The 27,805-nt window shown below is 47.0% G+C and overlaps 1 protein-coding gene across 2 annotated transcripts in view; it reads left to right on the top strand.

Moving 5' to 3' along the window:
• trappc9 (trafficking protein particle complex subunit 9) overlaps window positions 1-27,805 on the top strand; it is a 149,757-nt gene that overhangs the window by 79,041 nt on the left and 42,911 nt on the right. Inside the window, exons 18-20 of one of the 2 annotated variants that reach the window (XM_084484762.1) lie at window positions 4,974-5,116; window positions 14,366-14,476; window positions 23,152-23,305. In XM_084484762.1, the coding sequence (XP_084340888.1) occupies window positions 4,974-5,116; window positions 14,366-14,476; window positions 23,152-23,305 (408 nt within the window). Of the gene's footprint in view, window positions 1-4,973; window positions 5,117-14,365; window positions 14,477-23,151; window positions 23,488-27,805 lie in introns of those variants that run through there. The other variant, XM_084484761.1, reaches the window with a different exon arrangement.

Below are 27,805 nucleotides of genomic sequence, written 5' to 3'. Positions count from 1 at the left end.
TTTTCTCACTCTGTAGTTCAGAAGCTACCTCCAAGATGGTCGTTTTCTCCTCGGTCAGGTCTCTGTCCATTGGCCGGAGGAGCCCTCAGGCAGTTCCATGATTGGTTGGAGTTATTGACAGCCAAACCATGGCTGTGTGAGCCACTCTTATTGTACTGTCTGGCATTGACATGAACTGTATCAGCATGTCCCCCAAAGTTATATCTCACAGTTTCTCTGAGAGCAGCAGGGTGGAGGAAGAGTGTGCGGGAGTGTGAGCATTTTGAGAAAATGCCCTTTTTCAAGCTTCTTACTTTCCTGGCTCATCATGTCCAATGTGCCAAACACAAGCACAGGCATAAGCATTTATTACGCACATTTGGGCATGCCCACGTCCTTCTCACCATCGTCAAGCTATCAAATGGCCCCCTCACCTATATACCAAACATATAGAATAAAGAAAAAAATCTTTAGCAAAATTTGTATTTGATATTTATCTTGGTTGGGCATGTGTACTTTTCAAGGGGTGCGGGGGGAATTAGGGCCAGAAAAAGTTTTCTTATGCATAACCCATTGGTATGCATCGTGCACACTTTCCAATTGAGTTTCCTGCTGCAGCATTATGATCTTCAACTCAGGGGCTCTTGAGCGCTGCTGCTTTGGCTACATGGCTAAATGTGTGGAGTGGAAGTGTGCCCCAACAAGCACCTAAGGCTAATGGAGAGGAGCGGGCCCTATCCACCCCACCTGCACCACAGCCCTCCCTCCACCCACCACACCATGGTTTAGCACTGGTTAAGTCCCCCCTTGGGTTCGTGTCAATGCAGCTATCTCCAGTCATCTATATTTCATTTCACATTTATTTGTGGTGCCCTTTGTCAAAGCTACAGGGCTTTGCAAGCAAACATTTCTGTGACAGTTTAATGAAATCCTCCAGTCCTTGTGCAGGTAGAGGACAAACTCCCAGGGGAGAACACAATATGGTTTGAGTAGATACCCTCAGATAGTCTCCAAGCAGGCAGACGTACCTTGGCCAATAAATACAACAAATGGTCCATTGTGCCATCTGTAAGAATATAGTGGCAGTCAAGTATAGTCTTGGTCTTGGGCAAAGTGGTGCCAATGTTTGCCATGCTTGCTACGTTGCTATTCAGGGGCAAGATAGACGATTTGTAAGGGTGTTACGGATACCACATTATCCGCAGTCTACCAGTCAATGGGCTTCCTTGAGCAAGTTGGGAGCTTGAGTCTCTAGACGTGTTTCAGTTCATGGTCACAATACTGTTTGATGGAGAGAGAGGAGTAGTTTTTTCCTGCAGTTTTCCCCTATTCCAGCCACTGCCCGGTGTCATTTTGTATGTTCTTTTCTGCATTGTAAGGATGTTTGTATTGCTGTTTTGCCGTTGTTGTTGAAAGTGTGTCATGAAAGTGTAGCCCTGTATAAGTAAAGGTAAAATCAATCAGATATTGCTCTCTAATGACTTCTAAAACATCTAAAATTCACTTTGTGAATTGTTATTGTCGCGTCGCTTTGCACAAAACACATTGCTAAAATGACTAAATACGATTCATTATCGCGTTATAAATCAAAGCTGTGATTAAGGCTTTTCCATTGGTTACGATCAATGCGTTTGTCAGGCTAATTTACTAATATGAGGTCTGATAACATTAAGTTCATACTGTTCAAAGAAATCTACACATTATGCAGACTCACCGCGACAAAAACAGGCACGCAGACGTAATCAGCCCCCTGGCTCCTGAGCTCTGCGTGAGCTACCTGGGGCGACCAACTGCGCCTCCTGATAGCCAGCCTGTAACGCGCAGTGCGAACGTGTTAATATCGAGGTCCGGCTGTATTAATTACAGCCAACACAAGGAGGCAATAATTTGAAGGTGTGATGCCAGACACCGGTTGCTTGCACAGTGGCAGGTGTTTTTTTTTTTGACTCCCCCGGTCACCCTGAGAAACCCGAGGGAACGCAAGCATACCCGCGTTGTGTGTGAGCCGTTTGCCGTCGTCACTCTCTTCAGCTCCATTCGCGGTCTCTTTCTGTGATGCTTGTGCTATCTTAAAGGTCCCTTATACCACCAGGTATGAGTGTGATTAGCCGTCGCAAGCCGTTATGAAAATCTGCCTCGTCCTGTGTTTTAGTGACATCACAAGTGGGCGTGTCCACCTAGATGTGTGCTGGATAGATCAGTCTATCATCTGACCAAGTGGACTGTCGCTGGGACCGTTAATGAAGCATTGCACGCAGGGGATGACAGGGGCTGGCCCTCGCTACACTCGTTTGTGATTCATATGGGTGCCAGCGGATGTCAACTGTCACTAGAAGAATGGAAGCTGACCTCATCTGATGTCAATTAGCTGTGCTAATTTCAGCCAATTAGAAACATCAATTGCAATAACCTGTGTTTGGTGCTGTAGCTGCATTGGGATCGTGGTGCTTGGTTATGCCGACAAAACTGCCAATCAAAGCAATCACACCCTGTTTCTGTCACTCTCTCTATGTCAATCTTGCAAGCTCTCTCGGACACTCACCCTCTCTCTGTGTATCTCTCTCTCTGTCTCTGTGTCTCTCTCTCTGCCTATTTCTCTCTCTCTCTGTCTCTGTGTTTCTCTCTCTCTCTCTCTCTCTCTCTCTCTCTCTCTCTCTCTCTCTCTCTCACTCTGTCTCTCTCTCTCTCTCACTGTCTCTCTCTCTCTCTCTCTCTCTGTCTCTCTCTCTGTCTCTCTCTCAGTCTCTGTCGCTCTCTCTCTCTCTCTCTTGGGGATTTGGTGACTGGCTCTGACTGTGTTGATGCTAGTCGTCGGTATTCCTCTCAGGAGCCGTGTGGCCGTGCGATAATCCCCGCCCGCTGGCGAGGTGTGTCGGGATCTCTATCTCTGCGGCAGGGAACATTCACAATCCTCTCCACCGGCCCTCTTCCTTTGTCAAGCCTGTCTTCGGCACGAGGGTGCGTTCCCGCGGCGCGCTAGCCGCCATTGTTTGGCAAATGCTGCCCACGACAGATGTGATTGATGGTCCTCTTGGAGGGCTCTTTGTTCCGGCCCGGCGCCACAGTCACAGCTCGACAGGCTTAAGTGCAGCGTCACCCACCAGGTGCAACGTGACTGCTTCCAAACAGTTCATGTGTGCAGCTTTGACCAGGGACATTGCTACTGGGATATGAACACAGGCAGTGTACACTGCCTGTGATGATGGTATATAACATGTTCTCAAATGTTCTCATGTTCTCAAGCAGTTCTAGGGGAACCGCTTTACTGTTGCGCAATCGAGGAGCACTTTCAGAGTTTTGTCTGCCGGATGAAACATCCTTGCGACATAACGGCGACTCTTCATGGTTGATGATAATTCTGTGTGTTCAAATATAGAACCTTCACCCATGTGGTACTCGTCTGTAAGACACATACGTAATTGAGCAGAGATCCTTCTCTTCATTATTTTCTTAACCTTTCATTCTGGAGAGAACATGCAGCGACTTTATTGCAAATCAATAGCCTTGATTTATGAGCCACGCCGATCTCTGACCGTTGGGAGATAGCCTCCATCGGTTAATAGTCATTATTAATGCGTACCCATGTATACGTAGGAGTTGGTTCCCGGTCCTCAGCCCATAGGGACAATGTTAGTTCTTTTAAAAGTGACAAGCTCAACGTTGGTAGGGAAGAAATCCATTGAAATGGAAAGAAGAGAGAGAGGATATAATGTATATATTATTTTACTACGTAGTTCCCTGCTCGGGGCAGCAGTCATTATAATTATGATGGCATGGATAAGTGGGGGCTCTGCGTGTGTGAGTGTGTGTGTGCGTGAGTGTCTGTGTGTGCGTGTTTGCTGTTGCCGGGTGCCCTCGGTCGCCGCTTCCTTATTCTTATCACACTCTCACCTCATTACAGTGGAGGGTCTATTTTTAGCCTGATGTGATTGAAATAGAGTCACAGGGGAGCTGAGGGCAGCAAGATCTCTCAAACAAGAAGGGACAAGAGGGGGGCTGGTTGGGGGGTGTGTGTGGGTGAAGAGAGGGGAGAGAAATGGATGAGAGATAGAAGGGAGGGGGGGGAGAGGGAGAGAGAGAGGAGGGAGGGGAGAGAGATGGGAGAGGGAGAGAGAGAGACAGGACACACACACATACATACACATACACACACAGACTTTTGATTGGCAGTCCCGTCGGACTAACTGGTCGCTCCAATCCCAGTGCAGTTACAGCACCGAACACTGTTCGCAGTTTTTGCCAACCTCTCCGATGCGCGGCGTGTCATTGGAGAACCACCTTCTCTCCTGCAGTAATGTCACATAGGGAGCCCTGTTGGAGCCCTGGCAGATGAACACCACTGCCCGAGTCCTCCTGTGAGACTTATTGTTGTTTAAAGTTCATCTGATCCTCAACTTCATTTATGCGATGGTGGTGAACTTAATGGGACAGATCCCGCTCCATGGACTCGTACGTGATGAATGGCCCTTGGGTCGGGCTATCCAGCAAAATCTGGGCTTTTCATGTGTCTTTTCCTTCACTTGGCCACATCACATTTGCCTGCATTTTACCACATGGTGGGGACACACTCATTTTAATGGGAGGATGTCTCCTCTCCTCTCCTCTTTTTCTCATCCTTTACTTTATTGGCCAAGGCTCTGGAAAGCGTTCCACGAGTGTCTCGAGGCCAGACACTGTGTATAAACCAAACGGGTGAAACCTTTGTGCTGGAGGAACTGCTGGTGCTTTTGGTGCTTTTGTCCGTGAGTGGTTGGGCTAAAGGTGAGATTTGTAGCCTTACCTTTGGTCAGCCTGACATCTGTCTGTCAGCTCCCCGACCTCTCATCTGATGACTCATTTCCGCTCACCCTTCTCTGTCCACCGCTTGCCTTGTTGTCACCCGGTCTAAAGCGGTCCTTCCCTGGTGTGTCGTAATCCCGATAATATACTGTATGAAGTGATTATGTGATGATGTCATAACCCCTCCCTGCACTTTTTGTTGTCGTCTCTTTCAGAGCTTGGAGGCGGTGCTGAACTTTAAGTACTCTGGTGGTCCCGGGAAGGTGGAGGGCTACTACCGGGAGCTGTCCCTGGGGGTCCACGTGGACGTGGAGCCCTCTGTGTTCTTCACCCGGGTCAGCACACTCCCAGCTACCAGGTACGCAGAGACCAGGTCTCATTCTAATGCTCAGGATGCTGATATCTCAAACATCATGGAAACTTTTTTTACTAATGGATTAATGGTCTCTAGCAGGAAACATCGCTCTGCATGAATAACTGCTTACTTTCAGTAATCCGCTCAGGCAGCTTGATATGCGTATGTACGCACACACACACACACACACACACACACACACACACACACACACCACACACACACACACACATTGTTTAATTGAACATCCTTTTAATTACACCAAAGTAAACAAACACTTATAATATTTTATTAGTCCCACTAGCCACTGCTTCTGTTGCCCTGGCTACTCGCACATGGGTTTGATGATGACGGTGAGTCGGTGTGGATAACAAATCAATCACTCGGAGGACCTTGTGCAGCCCATGACACATCTCAGGGTCTGTTGTCTACGTGTGTGTGTGGGTAACGGGGGGTCCTAGCGCTAGTACAGTGCCTGGTCCCACCTTGAAGCACTCCAATACTCAGACTGTCTGTTTGTTTCAGTGCTCTCTCCTCGGTATGACATTGTTCACACTCGGGTCCGGTGACATTGCAACTCATTTCTTTGTTGTGCTAAATTGTCTCAAAGTCCTTTCACAAGGAGTTCTGCCGCTGGAGCGACCCACTCTGATCTCCTTGAGTTATTTGTAGAATCTCTTCTTTGGATTTGTTTTCCTTGTTTCCTCGTTTTTGCTTTGATATTTTCGTTCATTGTTGCTCCAATTTCAATTCCTCCAAACTGCAGCATCATCGTGTCACAACGGCATGAATAATTCCCTCCCGTTTTATTTCTGTGGCACCATGGCGTCTCCTCTCACAGACCAGCGACACAACAGAGCAGAACAGAGGCTTGTGTTTGTTCTGTCTGGATGTGAACACTGGGGCACACCCCCACCACGCTCACCGCTCTGCTCTCAAGCCTGCCACCCGCAGCCTGCTTGTGCTGGCCGGTGGTCGGGCGGGCTTCTCGCTAGGGGTCAGGGCCGTGTGTCATCGGAGGCACATCAGAGGCGGCGTCTCCCGGCTGCTGCTGCTGCGGCGGCAGAAGCTGACAGCAGTGACACAAGAGCATGACTACCAACCTCCCCTCGCCCCCTGCTGTCGTCATGTGGGGCCACTCCTCCTTGCACGCTCTCCCTCTCTTTTTTTTCTGCTTGTTTTTCATTAATTTTTGTCTGTGTCTCGCTTTTCTCTCGTTAGTTTTTTGTTTGTCTGTTCCTCTGTCGCCTCGCTCTCAGAATTTTCAGTATGTTGGTTTTTCCCTTTCTTTTCTTATCCAAACCTATTTCTCTCTCACTTTTTAATCCCTCTCTCGCTCTCTCCTTAAATCCTCTCTCTCTCTCCTTTATTTCTGTCTCTCCTTCGTCTCTCCGTCTCACTCACCATGGTTTTTCTATTGGTATCTTTGTTTCAATCTGCATGTCAGAGCTGACATGCTAGAAGCCCTGTGTGTTCAGATGGATCGTAGGCCAGTAATCGCCACTGGAGGTGAATCATTAGCTGTAATAATATCTGCGGTATAGGCCATCCATCTTTAGCACAGCGCTGCTAGATCTGCCTCAGGAGACGCCATCAGGCTGTCACGTCCATCTCTCTCTCTCTCTCTCTCTCTCTCTCTCTCTCTCTCTCTCTCTCTCTCTCTCTCTCTCTCTCTCTCTCTCTCTCTCTCTCTCTCTCTCTCGTCGCTCCTCTCTTGTTTACGCCCCCCACCCCCCCCGGAAAAACTGACGACCCAAGTGGAAGACGTTGACATTGTGTTTTGTACGTTACTTTTCTATTGTTAATTTCAGGGAACAACACCCACTGTAAAAAAATAAATATGCTATTAAACACACTGAATTAAAATGAACAATGAATGATGACCTAATTGAAGAAGTTGACCTAATTTCTGGTTGGATGCCAAAATGACATTGAATTGGAATGAAAGCCACATCCTGTGTAATTCACATGGTTCACCTGTTCAACTAATGCAATTATGAATAAATTATACTTTTAAGTTATTTATAGAGCATCAGAGGGGATAAAAGCATTTCTCACAACGTGCTCTCTGCGGCATCTTAATACACATTTAGGGACCAGTTCACCAATAAAATGTACTTGATTTAGTTTTGGTTGTGGATCATGGTTGTGGACCCTAAAGAGATCATTTTCCCTACAGTTTGTGCAAAATATTATTGTTACTCTTTAGCAATTATTGAATATTTTCCTGGTGTTGTGTGTTATTCTATTTTTGTTGACAAGCCAGAATGCAGTCAAGGAGTAAATGGAGAAGATGCCCTTTGTTGACCTTTAACCTTTCCCCTCCTGTGGGGGGGGGTGGAGGAAGATCTTGTAGGGTTTCTTGGGATGCTAACTGAATCATGCCAATTTCCAGGACTGTTACTGGATTATATTATTTAGTATTTTCGTAGTATTTTCTTAGTATTGTTTTTCAGCATTTCTTAAAAACATGGCATTCAAAACATGGTTGGTGATGCATTTATAAGATTTGAAATAAAAGAAAGAAAAACAATGTTAACGGAACAATGTATTTTCGTGTCATGGAAGGCATCCGTGAATACCCAGGGGTGAAAAGGCATTGACGAAGACCCAGGGGTGGGGGAAACATCCTTGAGCAAAAACAGCAGGACCTATATAGACATAGTTTGTCATACGCATGCCTGCTCCTGCAATGTGTTTTTAAAGGGTTTCCAGCAGGGGACCAGCTCTGCCACGACTGACACTGTAGACGGCTCTGTTATGTTGAATAACGGTGGTTATAACAGGAACCGTCATTGCAGCCTACTCCATTTAATCAGCACAATTCCCCAAACTTAAAACCAGCGACGTAAAACGGGGACCAGGGAGTCCAAACTATCAATCAATACTTTGGAGTGGGGGCCGTAAATCAGGATGAGTGAATGCTTGTGATGCGGTACCCCATGCAACTCAACGCAGACGTCAAGTTGTAGGTGCTGCCAGGGTCGGGATTGCCATTCCAACAGCTGCACGGCCGGAGAGGGGTCTCGATTTCTCCGTTGATGGCCGGCAACCACACAACATTGTGACCCTGCTGTCTGAGCCTGACTATGCCCAAGTGGCCCTTGTGCGTCATAGTAAGGATACGTGGTCAAACGGGAATTGGGACCACAATGCCGGCCAGTCCTGTCTGACATAGGCCGAGAGTATAAAGGGAACAGGGTCATTGGCTGAGGTGTCCTCAAGCTCCCACAGTGACACTGGTCAGGTCATGGTCCAGTACGAAGGCCAAAGTTGGGGCTGTGAGTCGACCAGGGATTGAGTGTGATACCAGTTCAGCCAAAACATGTTCCAAGGCCAACATGTTCCATGTTGTGGTGACTGTAGGGGGTAGTTGTACTGCTGCAAGTGGTCGGCCCAACAGAATGGTTTAGTACCTCTGTTCCTTGGGGCTTAGAGCACGTGAGGCGAAGGCCATCGGCATCTTAACACCCCATTACAGCTGGGACACCACAGCACCAATGGCTGTGGCAGAGGCATGCAATGTGTCAAGGGTGGATTTGGCCCGGTCGTAGTATGCCATGACTTGTGGTAAGGTGAGCTGGGACTTTTGGAGGCGCACAGCATTCAAGCGAGCATACATCCAGAGCCAGGGCTGGCCATGTTTCAGGAGTTATCGCAATGGCACGCTCGGGAACCAATATTGTTTCAGGAAGCAGAGGTAATTTGCAGTCATGCCCAAGAAGGAGGCAGAGGTGGGCCCAGGGACATGGTGGACATGTTCGGGTGTACATGCCGTTAGCCGAGAGACGAAACCCCGAAAAGCTCAATGGCCGGGGGGCCAAAGACTTCTTAGCATTGAATGAGGTGGTGCTTGGCCACCGCACTGAACCTGCTGTAGAGGCTTTTGTCGTTGCTCTCAATGGTGGCCCCGTAAACAAGGATGTCCTTGTGATAGATGGCATAAACCGGAATCCCAGCGAAGATGGAGGCCATGATCTTTTGGAAGCAACTGTGGATGGAGCTTAGGCGAAAGGCTATGGTTTGCAGATGACCCCTTTGTGGGTAATAAACGAGCTGAGGTTGGCTCTCGGGTGTAATGGCTCCTCGAGGTAGACCTGGCAGAGGTCCAGTTTGAAAAACTGAGGATCTGTGTAACTAGGCGGTTAGCTCCTGATGGCCTTGCTTATCAATACTTTACCTCTCAGGTCCATGCAGAGTTGCAGCCCCCCAGTCTTAATATTTGCCCCCATAGTTGGAGAACTATGGGTATGTGATTACCTGCCCGATGATGTTGAAATCGAGCATGCTCTGTAGTTCAGAGGGATGTCTTTTCGGAGAACGTATACACGGCTGTACGACAGGTGTCACTTTTGGGAGTGAAAACATGGAGGAAGCCCAAACCGCTGAACAGCACAGAGCACTGTTTCTGCCAAAAAGTGGCAATAGAGTTAATCTGAAAGCGTCAAGCGATGTCTAGCAGAGTGAAAACCGAGGACGTTGAGAGGGGGCAAGCCTGAGGAGGTTGGTCCCATAGTTTGCAATAGGGAGCCTGAAGAAAGACCTGCAGTTTATTCTCTCCGTACTTATCAGGCAGCTCAAGGGAGCATATAATGTCAATCTTGGAGATGGCATAACAATGCATGGACACAGAGGGCAGACCCATGGGCTCTTGGGAGAATAAGTGCAAATATTGCCAAATTAAGTCAGGAAATCTTGGCTCCAGTGTCTAGGAAGAGGGACTTCACCAACCATCAATGTGCATGTTCAAAGTAGCACTCGTTCTGAGATGATATTGTGGATGCTCTAGTAGGTTGCTTGGAGGCTCTACCTGGGGCAGACCTAAAGACTTTATGGAAGTGTCTGAGCTCTTCAATTGTGCAGAAAAGCCACAATTCCCACACAGCGTTAACCCACACATAACTGAGAGGCTAGTAATATCCTCTTCCTGTTGCTGTCTGAGGATGCCCGCCAGTTTTAACTAGTGCTAGCAGGTTGGAAGAGGCTGACAAAATAGCTGCACATTTCTGCTTCTAATATCAGACCATCCTTTTCCAGCAACAGTCTTTTCCTAAGCTTGTCACAGTGCATGTGCATAAGGAAGTGGTCCCCTATCATTTCATCCTGTAACACCACCCAAACTCGATCAGCTTCTCACTGCGTCAGTGACTCATTGGACTGTTTGGAAGCGGCCAAATGGTTTCTCTCATTCTCGACAGCCTTTGTGTATGTTGTTGCGGTGCCAAGAGTTCTGAACCTGCTCCATCCCTCTGCTCCTAAACATTGCAGCAACAGTGCACGTTCCCTCCTGTCAGATACTGTCTCCTAGCCGGAAATATGGTATATGTTTTGAATGAGGAGATCCAGTGGAGACACAACCCCTAAGTGCTGCTTTGACCATTAAAATAAATGAATATATCAACAAAAATATATATATGTGTGTATGTATATCTATCTATATCTATATAGATATATACATATTATAATATAAGTATATGTGTGTATAGGTATAAATACAAGTTGAAATGCGTAATGAACTGTCCCTGTTTCACACTAATGGCCAGCACAGCATTGGCTAGCACTACCATGCTATTTAAAGACCACAGAATTGGTGTGTGTGTGTGTGTGGTCACATATTGGCTCCTTGTACAATCAGTTTGCATTGATCGTGGACCCACAGGCCATCTGCTTATCCAGTTAAGACTTGACACACTTAAAAGCAGCACATTGTGCTTTCCATTCCAAACTAAAAACCGTGTATCACAAAATCTTGAATTTCAATAACACAAATTTCTTTCATAAAAGAAGGCATACCCCCCCCCAGAATAATTAAAAAGTGAAATGCTAAAAAGGCATTGTCAATAATGATACCCACTGTCTTATATCGAACAATGGAAGTGTACTTGTTTCAACTGGATCCAAGACTGTCTCTATGAGGAGACTTCTCTCTCTTTCTCTCCCCCCCTCCCTCCAACTTGTGTCATCCTGGCTTCTGATAGTCAGTGTTTTAATTCATTTTCATTCATTATGCACGGGGAGGTAACCCTCTCTCTCTCTCTCTCTCTCTCTCCTATAACTGAGATAGAAGTAAGGGGCCCTCTCTGACTCTGCCAAGTAAGATCCTATTGAGGGAACAATCCCGGGTTGCGTCGGGGACAGTGCTGGGTAGCGTGGCCGACCAGCGGTGGTTTTCCCTGTGCGATGTTAAAGACAACGGAGGGATCGACTCGGCTGCCGTCCGATTCCCAGGTGGGAAATGTGTGTGTGTGCAGGAAACGTCTGGAGTGAAAGCACAGGCAGTGGGCTCATGAATAAATCAATGATGGATTTGTTTACGCTGTGACCTGTGGTATATTTTCCTGAGCTGTTTTGGCAATTCCAGTGGGTTGATCTGGTTTCATCTGGATGGACGTCAACTCTAAAATCGTTTTTAATGTAAATGACGTGTTGGATCGTGAATTGGAATAAGGCATCTACAATTTCTTGCCTGTTGTGTCTTATAGGAAACCAACGTAGTTCATGTTCAAGTCATCTGTTTTATTCAGTATGTTTAGGCAAGGCAAAGCTATCGCTGGTGACGTGCCCCCCATGCTTCTATAGATCTGCTCCTGACACACACACACGCACCCACGCACACGCACATGCACACACATGAAACCTACATGCACATCACATCCATCCCCAGCCCGCAGAGTTATCCTTCCATGTTCTTTTAAATCCACACAAGGAGCAGACGTCCTTGTACGCCATTGATGAATGATTAAAGCTGTGCCCCACGAGCCATTTTAGGTCTCCCTCGGAAAAAGGCCAAAGCTAACTTTCATCAGGCTGACTCATTCGCCACTTTGAGAGGAATTTAAAAATGCACAGAGCAAAATGGAGCCAAATAGTTTGGAAGCCTATTGGCAGTTTTGAATAATTTAGGCCGGTTGGTTCCTTGTTCTACGCAGCGAGTACCACTGGTGAATGCTTAACGGAATGCTACAAATTCTCCCGTACGTTTCTTTTCTCTGAGAGCATTCTTCTCTTACGCTATCCTTCTCTTTTTTCTTCACCAATCACAGCACTAAACGGTGCTAGTTCCTAAGGAATGGTGGTTGTAATTTCCCTTGGTGTTTATGTTTACCCAAACCCATCTCCTCAGAAGAACCATTCCACCCTTTGCCAGGAATTTATTGCGAATAAGAATGAAGCTATAATGAAAAACGATGGAGAATGTCATCCACCGTGAATGAATGCTTTAATATATACGGTGTCTGCCTCTTCAAACAAACCCCAGTATCATAAAACAGCCAATGAATGAACAGCCTGTTGAATTAATACATCTGCCTGCTCTTCTTAGTTTATCGGGGCTACTAAACGACTAAGTGACGCTCACACGTCCTGACTGTAGATGGATGACCCTATCTTAAATGCCTCACTATAAATCCCTCCTCCCGCCAAGCTTGGTGCGATAATCACCCCCATGCTTCTCTCATCCACTGACACAGACAACAGGCACCATTAAAGACAAATGAGAGTTATTACTATTATACAAAGTATAATAATAATTGTCATAATGGCGTCTCTTCTAATTGTCACCAGCAGTTTATTTAAGACTGTGAAATTCCAGCACGAGTCAAGAGAGCAAACAACAAACCACAGACGTCGACAAAAACTCCTTTGTCTAGTTGCGTGATTTGCTGATTCCTTTGCTACAACTCGTAGCAGGTCTGGGATGATGTGGGATTCAAAGCAGAACTCCCTGCCACCCGCCCCCCATAAATAAATGGCTCTGTTTGAAGTAACGCTGATAAATATGTGTACTTAGGTGAACATGCAATGCAGGGCTTTGTGTCTGGGACACCTGCCAGAAAACAACCTTCAGTTTCTATCAGTTTTCATCTATTTAGGGAATATTTTCTTTTTACTTTATTCAGTTTATTGATCATGTTTTCCCGCTGCCAGAACTTGACGGTTGTGTGCAAAATCACCTGAAAAGAAACCGATTAGCTTCTTATTGATATTCCAAGAACAAACACAGTCCTCAAATCATTACCCTGAATACCAGGCCCTGGATGATAGGCTAAGACCATCCCATAATGTCAAGGCTGTTCGCTGGAGCCAGGGTTAGAGTTGAGATCAAGCCAAGGTACCAGTGCGCTTTTATCCGTTTACAGTGAGAGTGGAATAATTAAAATAAAATACATTCCTTGTTACTTGCAGGGTAAAATGAACCTTTTTGAAAAAGTGGAAAGCAGCCATCTCTCATGACTTGATCTGAATCACAAATTGGCGTACTTGACGTGATCTGCATGAGAAAGGCAGGAGCAGGGCTGATGCAGAGATGACCATGAAGCGCTGAAAGGGGCAGGCAGGCTCCCCCTTTGATGCAAGTACTGCCACCTTTCATGTTGGGACAAGGACCCATAAGTGCATCGCATATTATCTTCCTCTTTCTCTGGATCCACTCGTACGCTTACCGCATATGGGTGGGGACTTTTGGGTTTATTTGTGTTTTTTCGTTTGTGTGCGTGCGTGTGTGTTTGTTGATGTATTTATGTTTGTATTTGATATTTGTATGCATTTTTTTCTTTCTTGTATATTTACACACACGCACACACACACCAACATTGTGGGGATCTGACATGATTTTGCCGGGGGCTACAATACCCCCTCCTTATAGGATGTATAATGAATAAATACATGAATCAGTCTTCATGCGTTTGAATTATAGACTTGTTAGCATGTAAGACTTTCACAAGCTGCTATTTTCTGCCTGAGACAGTCGGATGTCTGCATGGCATCGGGCCAGTGCTATCTTTCTCAATGCTCCTTCTCACAAGACTAATGTACGCAGAGATTAAGGGATGTGTTTCTCTCAGGTGCAGCAGGTAGATGTAAGAACTGCTACCCGCATCGACTTTGTTAAAACGGCTGTAGCCATCTGTCAGCTCTTGGTGAGTGAAACTGTCTCTGAGAATATCGGTTTGGAGTTCACTGCACACCTGGCCCTTGTGTGAGACAGTTTGGACGTGAGACCGCTCCCGTATCATTTCTGACCAATCAGGGCATCTCTTCCCTGGACGGACAGAAACCCGAAACCTTGAGACACGGCTACAATATGTAGCCGTGTCACACTTTGGAGACACCACACAAGCTTTTGGTTTGAATCGATTCCCACTGAGCCATTGTATGGCTACGGTTCCCCTCGCCGATGACTGAGCGGAGGCAGAGGACGTGCTTTAGAGTTGTTCAGCTGATCACTGATCTTGTGTTCTGTGTCTCCTTCAGCACGCGCCAGTGTCACCTTCTGCTGGATGTCTTCAACTCCACGGAGCACGAGGTCACCGTGAGTGCCAAGAACAACCAGGACCTGGTGCTGCATGCCAGCGAGTGCCAGAGGTAAGGGCAGAGCACAGAGGAAAAGGCGCTTTGCCTTGGATCCACCACATGATCAACTAAAGGACTGACCACAGAACTAACAAAGAGAGTCAGAAGCAGTCATAATACTTATAATAATAATAATAATAATAATGATATGCAAACATATCTAATAGTTATACAGGGATAACACCTAGCATAGATAGATGATGGAATACAAACCAGACATGTACTAAGTCTTCCAATCTCTATCTTCACGCTCTGAGAAGCTGCAGAGATAACACGAGGAACTGATGATTGATGTGGGAGCTCATCTACCCTTAATGCAGCTATGATGTGTTCAGAGCTTCTATGGTTTATTTTGCCAGAAGTAAAACATCTGAAACATTAAAGTAAACTCCCCAGTGTTTTGGGTCATTTTTTTTTTGATAACTGGCCGATTCCCCAGTGCACAGGTGAGGCACCCATTTGTCAGCAGCGTTATTGTCTCAAGCCGTACATTTCACACCTTGAGACATCACCACAAGATGTACACACGACAACACACACTTTGGAGAGGGACCCTCACACTTTTCTTCTAATTGATTCACAGTGGGTCGGTATATTGCACCTGTTTCTCTCACTGATAACTCCCCATTCCATCACGGTCAAAGTGAACCATATGTGGACATACAGAAACATTGTCACACACACACACACACACACACACACACACACACACACACATACACACCAAACACACATACACACACACACACACGCTCGCACGCTTCGGCATATCTGGCTGCCCTCCTGCTGTGTCTCCTCGCTCACTCCACCAGCGTTCGCTTGGGAAGTATCGCATTATGATTCCTATCACTGCTGTCCCTCCAGAGCATTCATTGCCTTCAGCGTTTGTGTGTGTGTGTTTGTGTCTGTGTGTGTTAAGACCAATACATTCAACAGCATTTGAAAGGTCTATTTGGCCCGACACGTTTCGTTTCACTGTACATTTTGCACGAGAGGCAAAAAAAGCACGAGTTGCTTATAAAAAGCAAACATCCCCCCCCCCACCTCCATCCCCAGTCCAATATTGATTGACATTTCATTCCCCTGGGAGCGGGAGACGGAGCTTCTGAGCACGGCGGTGGTGGTGGTCTGCTGTGCAGTGCACTCAGTCCACTAGCGATTTATCTTCAGGGATGACAGGCGCATAATTGACTATCATCATATTTGCCCAGATCCCAACGTATCGACTCCCTCCACACTGGCCGTCCTCCACCCCCCCCCCCCCCCCCCACACACACACACACACACACACACACACACACACACACACACACACACACACACACACACACACACACACACACACACGCACAAACGCCCACGCAGAACCCTCAGGTTGGGCCCGGGCAGAGGGGTGTGGGGGGCAGCCATTGATCTTGGAATCACACCACCGTTGAATTGTTTATCGTTTTCAGTTTGACGCGGGCCCACACACACACATACACAGAAATCTGCACGCATGCACACATATTCCATCTTCTGCATACCACAACAACAAATACGGCTTGCATTCAGACGGGCCATATTGTGGCGTCTCAGGCGGCTCGGTGCGTCTCCCGGTCGTGCGACGTCCCTCCGGTTGTGGGGAGAGTTCCTGCAGCGGCCTGCTGTGATGGAGGCTGGCAAAGAGGCTCCAGAGTTCAAACACAGGAGATTACAATAACCCAGGAGATAATAATGAATGTGGATTTTTTTTTAAATAAATAAAACTATGTAATTTTGTCAAGCCCGATAACTACATTTAAAACATTTCTCTTTCGTTTTTGGATAGTATTGAGTTTTATTGTAATTCTGTGTGCGTTTGTAGATTATTGTTTCTTTTGTTTGGGTCGAGGCACAGCAAAATATAACAGCAATGTGTTTGTGTTGAACAGCGGGGTTACGGCGTGGGGTTTTAAGGAGTGAATGTTTTGGTACGCGTGTGTTTCTTGCGAGTGTAATCCATGTGAAGGGAGTGACAGACACGGGAATGAGGCGGGGGTAATGGAAAGGTGACAGAAAGCTGCTTTCATCTTCACAACATCAATCACACCATGCATCTTTTACAAGGTGCGTTCCTCCTAGTGCCTCTTCATCACTCATTATGAAGCACACAGTTTTAAGCCACAACCGGTGTCTGCTAGTGTGCCCATCGAAAATATCAACTTTAAGGGGATGTTAGCACTTAGTAGGGAGTCCCATAAAGGGGACTAACGGGACACCCTACGCTGCACCTGAACGTGCAACAGCAAGGGGTAGGGTTGAGATTTTGGGTTAAGGGCAGTAATGGGATTCAGCGTTAGAGTGACCCCCTGATGTCCGGACTTTCTCTCTCTCTCTCTCTCTCTCTCTACTATTGATCGAAGATACAAGACATTATAAACCATTATATATTTTATAGACCTATCATTCTGCTGAGATTAAGATACTAAAATGGAGAACTGATAATAACCATAACATATTGTATCCTTGTCCCTCTGCGGTATTTAAAAACACAGACAGTGTGTGTGTGTGTGTGTGTGTGTGTGTGTGTGTGTGTGTGTGTGTGTGTGTGTGTGTGTGTGTGTGTGTGTGTGTGTGTGTGTGTGTGTACTTTTGTACACAGTGTATTTTACCTTGTAGTGTATTTTACCTCGAAGAGTACCTTTCAGTGCTTTTACCATGCTTCAAGTGAAAATCAGCCAGACTAATAATAAAATAAGACAAATACTAAATTGATCCAAAACAGGAGGAATAGATTTGTTTGGATGCTCTTATTTGGGCCAAAAGTAAATCTAATTGGTGTTCCTCCAAACATTATTCAGTGGGCCTATTCTGTTGCTGAGGCCTGTACGGGCTCCAGACTCGTGACTGTGGTGACTGCACTGAACATATGCACACGGACGGCTGACGCCTCTTAAGGTCAGAGCCTGTCTTTCCCTGGAGCCGGGAGCCTCCAGGGCGCCGCTGCTCTGCGTCAGAGCCCCAGCTGTGTCTCTGGAGTGGGTGGGTGGGGGTGGGAATCCAACAGAGCTTACGACCCCCCTCAAACTGTTTTCAAGCGTCACAGCCGTGAAGCCACTGGCCGTCTCTGTAGTGCGGACGCCGTGAGCGTGAAATGACCGATCTGTACTACCAGCCCCACTAATGACAACACGACTCCGTCGAGGTGACGATGCGGACGGTCCAGGCTGTCGAGACGGGAGGGGTGGCTGGGTGATTCTTCCTCCCCTTCCTCTTCCTCCTCCTCCTCCTCCTCCTCCTCCTCACAACTCCTCACTACCCCTACGACGTTCTGTTTTCTGTGTGTCAGCACTATTATTGCAAATGTTCCTCACTCTCGGCAGAATCTGTTCTTCGTAATGTGTCTTCTCAATAAATATTGAATAGAAAAAAATAAAATTGTGGTACAAATAAAGAGAGCGCTGGTGAAAAGACCACGCATCGACATAATGCATTTATTTGTGGCGGCAAACGCCTGCGTCTCTCTCCACGGCGATGGATCAGAAAATGCCACACGTACCCTCGCTGCGTCTCCCTCAGTAATGTATTTTCATAACGTGTAACTCGGTGGAATAACATTATCCTGCTTGTTGCCAGGCTAAAAATAGTGCACTCTGTAAAGCACCGCGGCCGTCCGGGGGTGAATCGACGGCGTGGGAATCGCAATCGATTGATGTGCCCGAAGCGCATTCTCTCTTCACACCTATACCCAAAGCCATTACTATCGCCGTGGCGATGGCTCACGAGCCGCATCCCATCGCAGGAGAGGAGCGTGGGTATGTTAATGGCTGATGATAGCAACCTCCTCTGTTGCTGGCAGGCAGAGCGAGCAGCAGGGGGCGGAGGAGGCGGCGGAGGAGGAGGAGGAGGAGGAGGTGGAGGAGGAGGAGGGAGTTATGGAGAAGAGCACTATAAATAGCTCAGGTTCTCGGCTGCCTCTGTGCCCCCTCCTCTCCTCCGCTGCACTGAGGCGCTGGCACGTGAGCTAAAAATAGGGTACCACGTGAGGCGAGAGAGACACGCACACACACACACACACACACACACACACACACACACACACACACACACACACACACACACACACACACACACACACACACACACACACACACACACACACACACACACACCGACGCCGACACACACTGATGCATACAAATCCTCCCTCACACACAAGCATGTTCTCTCCTTCAGCCTTTTTTTATGATTGCGTACACAAACAAAGGAATCAGAATCATTGCTCTGCTGGAAAAGCAAAAGGAAATGGACTCCATTAGATTCTTCAAACAGGTGTGCTTCGGTTGCATGGAAGAACGCCTTGTGCTTCTAAAAGCGGTGCTTTTGGATGCATCGTCCGCATCTGGGGTCAGAGGGCGGGGCGTTAAGGACGATTCTCCCCGCGGCGGGGGTCGGATGAAAGGGACCCCTGTGCACTCCCTAATGGGGTTATCATGTGCTCCTGCTCCGGGGCAACACAGCATTTAATTAGGGGAGTATCATTTTGCCGTGACCCTCCCAGGGTTATGTTATTACTGCCATGAAACAGGCCCCTCTGCTGCAGCCGCCTGAGGGCCAGCAGTAATTACCAATATAGTGTCATGAGCCATCGCACTGGCTTCGATTTTTCATTTATAGCACTTTTTTTTTGCTTTTGTTAGCCACAGTTCATATGAAGTGCCGGACTTGCCGTTTCTTTATCTATATTTGGCCCCTTCTCGGAGCAGAAGGAATCTCCTGAGTTTGAGTCTGGGCAGTTTCTGTGTCCATTACTCCTTACGTTATTTCTCTTGTATTCCCACTGTGGTTGTTAAACTGGCCGTGTGTTGTTGTGGTGTGATGAGTGTGTGCTATGGTATGGCAGAGCTGATTGTGAGAGCGTGATTGCTGTTGGCTGTAGGATCAGCTTCTATTTCCGTCTGCTCACACGCAAGAAGTCATAACTGGGGAATAATTATGCAGCGGATGTCTGGAGAAGATTATTGTCCTCTTTTTTCAGCAGCGCTGTTTCCATCAGGTAACTGGAGGGAGATCTCTTTATGTATGCACGACCGTGAGAGTACTTGCTCACAGGCCTAGACTCCCATTTGTCATGCAAATCCGAGCTGAGGTTGCACCACTGCCAGCGAGTGCAGACGTAGCTTGGCTCGTAATGTGAGTGCATCCATCTCTCCATCTGTCTGACTGGGTGGAAGTGTTTACACAAAGAGAATGCAGAGCCTGCTTCATAGGCTCTGCATAGGTTAGGCTCACGGTTTCAATTAGTCAGCCAATTATTGACAGTAACAATTCATTAAACAAACAACGTTTGCGCTTGCATTTCTATTTAACAAAATCAACACACACACAAAAATACACAGAAATGTGTTCATTAAAATAATTACCTCTAGATCCATGGTCTTGCAGGGGCTGCTGTTACAGTGCTTTTGAAAAGGGTTGGAACGTCATGTGGTGTTGGAGAAATGCTCGACGGCACATTGCACCGGAGAATATTGAAATCAATGACGAACGATAAAGCCAGCTGACATGACGGCAGGAAATCATTAGCAGGTGAACACCAGGATGGCTGCTAGGGTAGTTTATTATGAGACAACCGAGGACATGGCTAGAAGTCGTTTCCCTAATCTCCAGTTCGCACCAGTGCTGTCCTCGGCCACACTGCTCATCCACGGGGAAACCATCAACACATTTAATATGGTTGGTTTAAAGTTGATCTATGACAAGGCGAGCTTGTATCTCTATGTCTACAGATGTTGGTATCTACAAAGCACAGCAGTGCAACTAAACTGTTGCACACGTCGCACATGACGATGCAGCCCCGAAAAGCCTTTAGTGAGTAGGTTGACCTCGGACCAATGCTGACCTACAAGGAAACACCTAAAATGGTCCAATCACAAGGGCATCTAACAGTGTAAATGAGGTTTTTGTGCATTGTGACAGTTGAATAACCTATCCATGTCTGTTCTAAAAGCACCATTCACCAGCTCAATTCAAAATGCCTTTTTCTTTCTTTGTAAAACCATAAAAGAAACAAACATTTGCACCACTCCACTGTCAGAGTGGTAACTCTGGGGTTCACAACTTCTGTCGGTCAGCTAGCCATGCCTCATCATCCGCTCTTATCCTCTGTGGGACCGCAGGCCCACCGGGGGAGTGGGGCCCAGGCTGCTTATGAGTCCTGGAGGTGCTCCATAGTGGCTCCATGTTGGAACACAGTCCGCTATTAAAAGCCTGGTAATAGGCTGGATGGCTGGCCTGATAAGGGCCTAATCCCTGCTCCGGGAAAATCAATGTGAGGAGGAGATTGGCTCAAGCCTGTGCTCTTGTGTCCCGAGTGAAAAGCAAAGAATGGTTCCATCGTTTCCCCATCTGTGAGCATGTTGTTATGTGTGTGGACTTCTTTGTCTATACCACGTATTCATGCTTATTCGCAAGGATGCAACACATAATCTTCCATCCGACAGTATGATTAACTTAGTGCCGCCCGTTGCCTTTTAAAAGACGAGGCTTTACATATGTATTGCTTGTCTGTGTGGCCATCCGCACACAACCTTTTGACCTAATGTCCAGCCTTTGTTTTTCATAATTGGATGTCCACAGTGAAACCAGATCCAGTCCCGCTTATAGCCCCAGTTCTGATCCATTTACATGCAGCGGACCGGGTATTTTTAGACTGCTAAGTAATGTTGGCTTTTGAAGATGACCGGAAAACAGGCACCCATTTGAAGACGGGACTTCAATGGCTGACCTACGCCTGGTGCCACCCGACTTCAAACACGCCCGTGTTTGAGTGCTTCAGCGAAAGCGACAGTGCTCCTTTCGTGTCCGTGTTCACAGGTCCTAATTGTTTTTTAATGTGCGCTCCTTTTTGTTGTGGAAGGCTGGGAGAGGATAATTGCGGTGCCGCAGTTCCTCGGGTTCTCGTTCGGTCACGTGGCTCTCTGGTATGTGTGCCCATGTGAGGAGCGTCCTCGCATGCACAAACTTACAGAAACAAAACCTCTCTCCTCTGTGCCTCTCTTTCTGTCTGTCACTCTGTCTGCCTCTCTGCCTCTCTCTGCCTGCACTTAACCTGGATTGGGTCTGATCCATCCTAGTCCCTCTGCATTGCAAGACCAGTCCTCAGGGCTAGAATCAAGAGATGATCCCACAACACACACATGCGCGATCAATACATGGATGTTTTCCCACTCCCTGGCAACTGGAATAGAATGGAGCATAGTGCATGGGGGGGAGGGAGGACAGCACACTTGAAAATGTTCATTGCAAAAAATCGGGGCTGTTGGCGTTGATGGTCTGGTGAGTTATAGTGCATTGCTGTGGTCCAATGAAGCATAGCCCATGGGCTGACATAAATATCTTTGCAATTTAAATGTCATCATGCCCCCCCCCCCCCCCGAACACACAGTCACACACGTACGTTTTGTTTTTATGTCTGAATAAATGTTGGCAGATTTACTCAGACCACATTGATCACAGTTTACAACGCACGGGAAAGCAAATGATGAAGCTGGCAAAGAGATGTGCATTGATTCCAGGAGTCCATTCAGCACATTAAAGACCTTCCGCATGAGCCGCTGTGTACGTTTCCTGACTGAATGAAGAGACACGGGGTGATTGGAGGAAGTCTTCAGAGACCGTTAACCACCGCCCTCACCTTGGCTCGGATCTGTGAGGGCAAACCTTGAAGTTGTCTTGGGGATGCTTCGTCACCTCCATGTGCTGACCGGCTCCTGGGAATAGATCAAATAAATAAAAGCACCGTCTAACACCAAAGCAGTCTAGACGTGTTGTCTATTTGGATGCATTATGCAGTTGTGTCTGGCTGGACTCTTGCCAAGGCACACAAATCTGGGCGGGCCTGATGTTAGTGACATGGCGGGAAAAAAAAGAAAAAGGGAGAGCAGTTTTCATTTTTCATAAACAAAGAATCCAATTTCCCATTTTGGGTCCTGAACAGCTGTGAGCAGAATATTCCGATGGCTTCCTTACAGGTTTGAACAAGGAGGATTTGTCCCTCGTCTAATCAGTGCTCAGGCAAATCATTTAGGAATTCATTATTACTCTCCTTCAGTATATATATTAGTCCATAAAAGCATTTTTTTAATTACTAAATGTTTGATTTGATGCTCTGATGTGAGCCATATACGATCCCTTTGGAAATATGAATGGAATGCAAAAACAATTGGTTGTCAACCGCGGCTGTTGTCTTCCAAACATGGAACCAAAGAAAGACAAAAAGTTTCAGAACATCGTGTTTTAATTTTTTTTGTTGCAATTTTGTTCATACACACACGCCGTTAAACATTTGTATCTGATATTGGGAAGGTGTGATTTGATGCCTAGGCCTGCCTACCTAATGGGGTTGTTTCAGCTTAGAGATCCACTTTAGAAATAACACATGAATAAATAAGCGTCTTATTCAGTTATTTATAACTCTGTGTTTCAAGTGCTAACCTCCAAAAATCAAGGGGCGCCCCGGTGGCTCACCGGGTAGAGAGCGTACCATTAAGGCCCAGTCCTTACCACTGCGACCCGGGTTCGATTCCTGCCTGTGTTCCTTTGCTGCATGTCTTTACCTGTATCTCCCATACCTTCCAGTGTATCTCACTCTATATTAAAGCATCAAAAATCAAATCAGTATCAGTGGGTGGGCTGTGACCCATCTCCCTCTCCCCCCTCCGCAGGATGGCCATCCAGGTGGACCGTATCGACTTTGAGAGCCTGCCCCAGCGGGAGCCTGACCCCCAGCGCTACGCCAGCGCCAAGCAGCTGGAGGAGGAGCGCCTGCGCGCCCAGGGCTGCCAGATCAACAGCAAGCTGGGCCTCTGCTGGATCATCATATCCTTTCACTGACCACGCCCACGTCTCACTAGACGGCGCCGCCGCCGTCCAAGGTGCTGCGTGTACGGTTTGAGTTTGGTGAGGGGGAGAGCAGAAACAGCCGCAGAGAAAAGAGTTGGAAAAGGAAGCGCGCCCCCCTCCCTCTCTGCTCCCGCCCCCCTCCCTCTCTGCTCCAGCCCCCCTCCCTCTCTGCTCCCGCCCCCCTCCCTCTCTGCTCCAGCCCCCTCCCTCTCTGCTCCAGCCCCCCTCCCTCTCTGCTCCAGCCCCCCTCCCTCTCTGCTCCCGCCCCCCTCCCTCTCTGCTCCAGCCCCCTCCCTCTCTGCTCCAGCCCCCTCCCTCTCTGCTCCCGCCCCCCTCCCTCTCTGCTCCAGCCCCCTCCCCTCATTTCTTTGCCATTGATGGCACCTTTGATCACAGGCACGATGGATTCAGCGAACCAATCAGGGAAGAGAAGTCCTGATTGGTCAGGTATGAGCCGGAAGCGTGGCTCAAATCAAAATCGTCTCATACAGAGGCAGGTGCGACTGATTTCACTCGCGCATTTCACTCCCTAAGAGCTGACAGGTGGCTGTGGCATTTCAGGAACAAGCAACAAATTTAACTCAAATTATAGCTCTTCAATTTTACCAACAGCACCTTGTTTTGTGTCCATTGTGTTTGTATAGCCCTCAATATCAGCTTGTATCAAAGTCTAACCCAACTCCTAGCCCAGGACCCCACACTCACATCACCTCCTAACCCTAAGGCTGCTCTAAAGCTCCTCACGGTAAGACGGTAAGACATTTGGGGGTTCAATAGGGGCCACTAGGGGCGGAGATGATGATAGCATAAATTAGAACAACAAAGTTATAGTAAGAATGTAGGTGATAACATATAGTAGACAAACAATGATTGATCACATTGGCTGGGATGTGAGCTGTAGGTCATTTCAAAGCCCCTACGCGAAAACATCGTCCGTGCGGTGCGGCATGTCTGGCGTTGATGGAAAATAAAACCGAGATTACACTCGTTCAAGGAGGCATCTGTACAGGCTACATCTGGAGGCCTCTCGGCAGGCTGGAACCTGCTGGGTCCTCACTCAGGGGACAGATGGGGGAGCGTATGGAGTAGCACTCCACAAACCGTGTGTGTGTGTGTGTGTGTGTGTGTGTGTGTGTGTGTGTGTGTGTGTGTGTGTGTGTGTGTGTGTGTGTGTGTGTGTGTGTGTGTGTGTGTGTGTGTGTGTGTGTGTGGTGAAGCACTAAACCCTGACTGTTGTGTGTGTGTGTGTGGTGAAGCACTAAACCCTGACTCTGTGGTGTGTGTGTGGTGAAGCACTAAACCCTGACTCTGGTGTGTGTGTGTGGTGAAGCACTAAACCCTGACTCTGGTGTGTGTGTGTGGTGAAGCACTAAACCCTGACTCTGGTGTGTGTGTGTGGTGAAGCACTAAACCCTGACTCTGTGGTGTGTGTGTGGTGAAGCACTATACCCTGACTCTGTGGTGTGTGTGTGTGTGTGTGGTGAAGCACTATACCCTGACTCTGTGGTGTGTGTGTGGTGAAGCACTATACCCTGACTCTATGGTGTGTGTGTGTGTGGTGAAGCACTATACCCTGACTCTGTGGTGTGTGTATAAGATGATTAAGGTAGGTGTCTGCGGGGAGAGCTGTGATTGCGTAATAACCGTACCGCGGGCTCTCAGTCATATTCCTTTTTTTTTTCTTTGTTATTTTTTTGACCTCTCACCATCATTTGATGTCATCTGCCTCTGGATCCTGCTCCTCTCTCTCCCCCTCGTGTCTCCGCCCATGTTTCCCCCACAGAGGTTGTGTTGAGTGATGCACGCGTCAAAGGTCTGACATGATCATGTTAATGAGGGTTGACAAGTAGATGCATACAGTCATGTGTCATCAGTGTAAAGGTAACATACCCTACTATATTATGGGTTATACTATTGGTCCATGTCCTTCATGACTCTGTTGTGCCGTATGATTCCCCTCTTGATTACCATGGTAACGGTATGCTGGTAACCGCATTCTGAAATTAATGATAGGAGTTAAGATTGGCTGGTGGCCATGCCTAAACTTTTTTTCTTTGACAAAATAATTGAATGTGTTTCATAATATATGAAGTTCTTGATTACAAACTGCATAATTGGCTTCATGCACAACTTTGGCTCATGTCAGAAATGGAATCTGTAAACACGAATGAGTTTCATCCTCTTTCTGTATCTGGTAAGAAACCAACAGCTTGGTCCAGAAAGGTAGCTTAAACATTTTCTAGGTGAGAAAGTGTTTCTCTTTTTGAGGGAAAGAGAAGCTGCTGATGCCCGCTGAACATTGGGAAGAAGCAGTGTTTTGGGCCCACATTTGGTGAGATGGATCTGCTAACCTCCTGGCACTTAGGTGATCAGATATTCCCATTATGATATCTTAATGAAGTGGTTTATACCTTCAGAGCATATTCCACTTGCCTCTTATATGAAATGTAGTTTCTTGTAGTCAGAGTATCTTTAAATATACAAAATAAATAAATAAATGAAGGGTTAGAAAAAAAAAAAAAAGATCTAGTACTACTAGTTGATGGTGACCATTGCCAGTACACCATGTTTATTTACCTGGCCAGTGATTGGGGGTTGTTGATGAATGAATAATAAATTCCATTGAGAAACCATTATAACCCCCATTCTTAGCAAATGACATGGGCACTGTATTCCCTGTTGTCCCAGCTCCTCACACGAGCAGAGAGCGGCTGACTCTGTCCGTGCTATTGTGCCGCAGAGTTCAACTGAAGGCTGAGATGAGCATCTATTCTTTATTGTATCACCGTTCTTGAGTTCTTTGTCTGATTACGCAGCATTGAGATCCAACTGAAACCTGAACCCTTTGGTACAATCAGCGTCCAATTTTTCTTCTTAAAATTTAATTAATTCATTTTGTAACAAAAATGTACAATGTATTTCAGTTAAAATAAATTATACTAATGAACCAGAGAACACCCAACGGCACCTCAAGGGCACGTCACTCCTAGAAATAACACACCACTAACTTCGCTGTAAGCAGAGTAAAACCTAAATAACTACCAGCCTCCACTATTATTCATACTGTGGTGACGAAATGACAGCTATAAATAGAAAGAGAGAGAGAGAGAGACCAATGGAAGCATGGATCTTCGTCCCTCTGGGGGAGAAGTGAGCCAAGTTCCCTCTGCGGTGTGTAAATACAGTGATGAGATGGAGCAGAGGGGTGGTTGTGGTGTGCCACCGGTGAGGCCCCCGTACCTGTAGTTACATGTTGCTACACACTGGGGCAAGGACATGGACAGGCCAGGGTGCCCTTCCAAGCGATTGCAAATCATACAGATTGGAATGCCATGAGCTCATTTAAAACGATTCATCAAAATCATCAAGGGAAAAAAAACAAATTTCTATTTCATTTAATTAAAATTTATAAAAACAAATACTTTTTGTCCCACAAATAACAAGAAAAACAAGCATAAAATGATGATCCTTTAGGGTTATTACGTTCTGTTCCTTTTCCATCTAATTTGACTGACCATCCCACCGGTGGTTGTTTTGAATGACGCTGACCTTTTCCTGGTGATCAAGTGGCTCCAAATGCCACTCAAGTCACATGCTCCCCATCTCCAACGCTGTCACCACCCATAGCTTCAGACCATTGATATATGTCTCTACTCCTCATACATATAATCACATGCAGCATATATGTTGAGGTGGTTTATGGTGAGACACAGAACACTCCACGACACCAGAGCCCCGGCCGCGTGCCTTTTGCAAAGCACTGGTTAAAGCAGTGGGAGTTAGAAATCATGGGCTAAATCATTCCTCCCTTTACAACTCTCTCGTGCCCTGGGATCTGTCAAAGCAGACGTGGCGGCAAAGATCCATATTTTCTGCAAATTACTTCTGCTGTCACCCTCAACCTCGCTCTCGCTCTCTCTGCCTCTCTCTCTCACTCTCTCGTCTGTTCTGTCTCACTCTATCTCATTGTAATTCTGCCGTCTCTCTCTCTTTGCTCCCTCCTGCTCTCCCTCTCCTCCCTCTCTGCATGCATAATCCACTTCAAAGGTTAATGGACACCAATATGGAGTTCGAGACACTGCTCATTATGGCAAATGTCAGCTGTGTAAATGATCACTGATTCCGTTATCGTGACACACCATCAGACTAATGGCTGTGTAGCAGCAATATTTGTTTTATTACTGCGTAGGATTTAAATGTTTAGAATTTACCCTTTTTAATCGCGGCCATCATGTCTTGCAATAGCAGGGCCACAATGCCGACATGACCTCTCTCCTCAGCCCTCCCCCCCCCCCCCCCCCCCCACACACACACACACACACACACACATTTCCTCTCCCCCCTGAGAGCTAAACAGGACAAACAACATAGTTTATGTGATATGGGCACTGGGGGCATCAGGCTAAGAAGCAGGTCTATTTTTTGGAGCTGGGTTTAGATTGCAATAATTTTTGTAATTGATTCGTGATTCTTCGT

The sequence above is a fragment of the Micromesistius poutassou genome (assembly GCF_964030765.1).
Source record: "Micromesistius poutassou genome assembly, chromosome: 20".
Taxonomy (NCBI): Eukaryota; Metazoa; Chordata; class Actinopteri; order Gadiformes; family Gadidae; genus Micromesistius; species Micromesistius poutassou.
The sequence above is the reverse complement of the archived record's forward strand: the minus strand, read 5'-3'. Positions and strand labels throughout refer to the sequence as shown.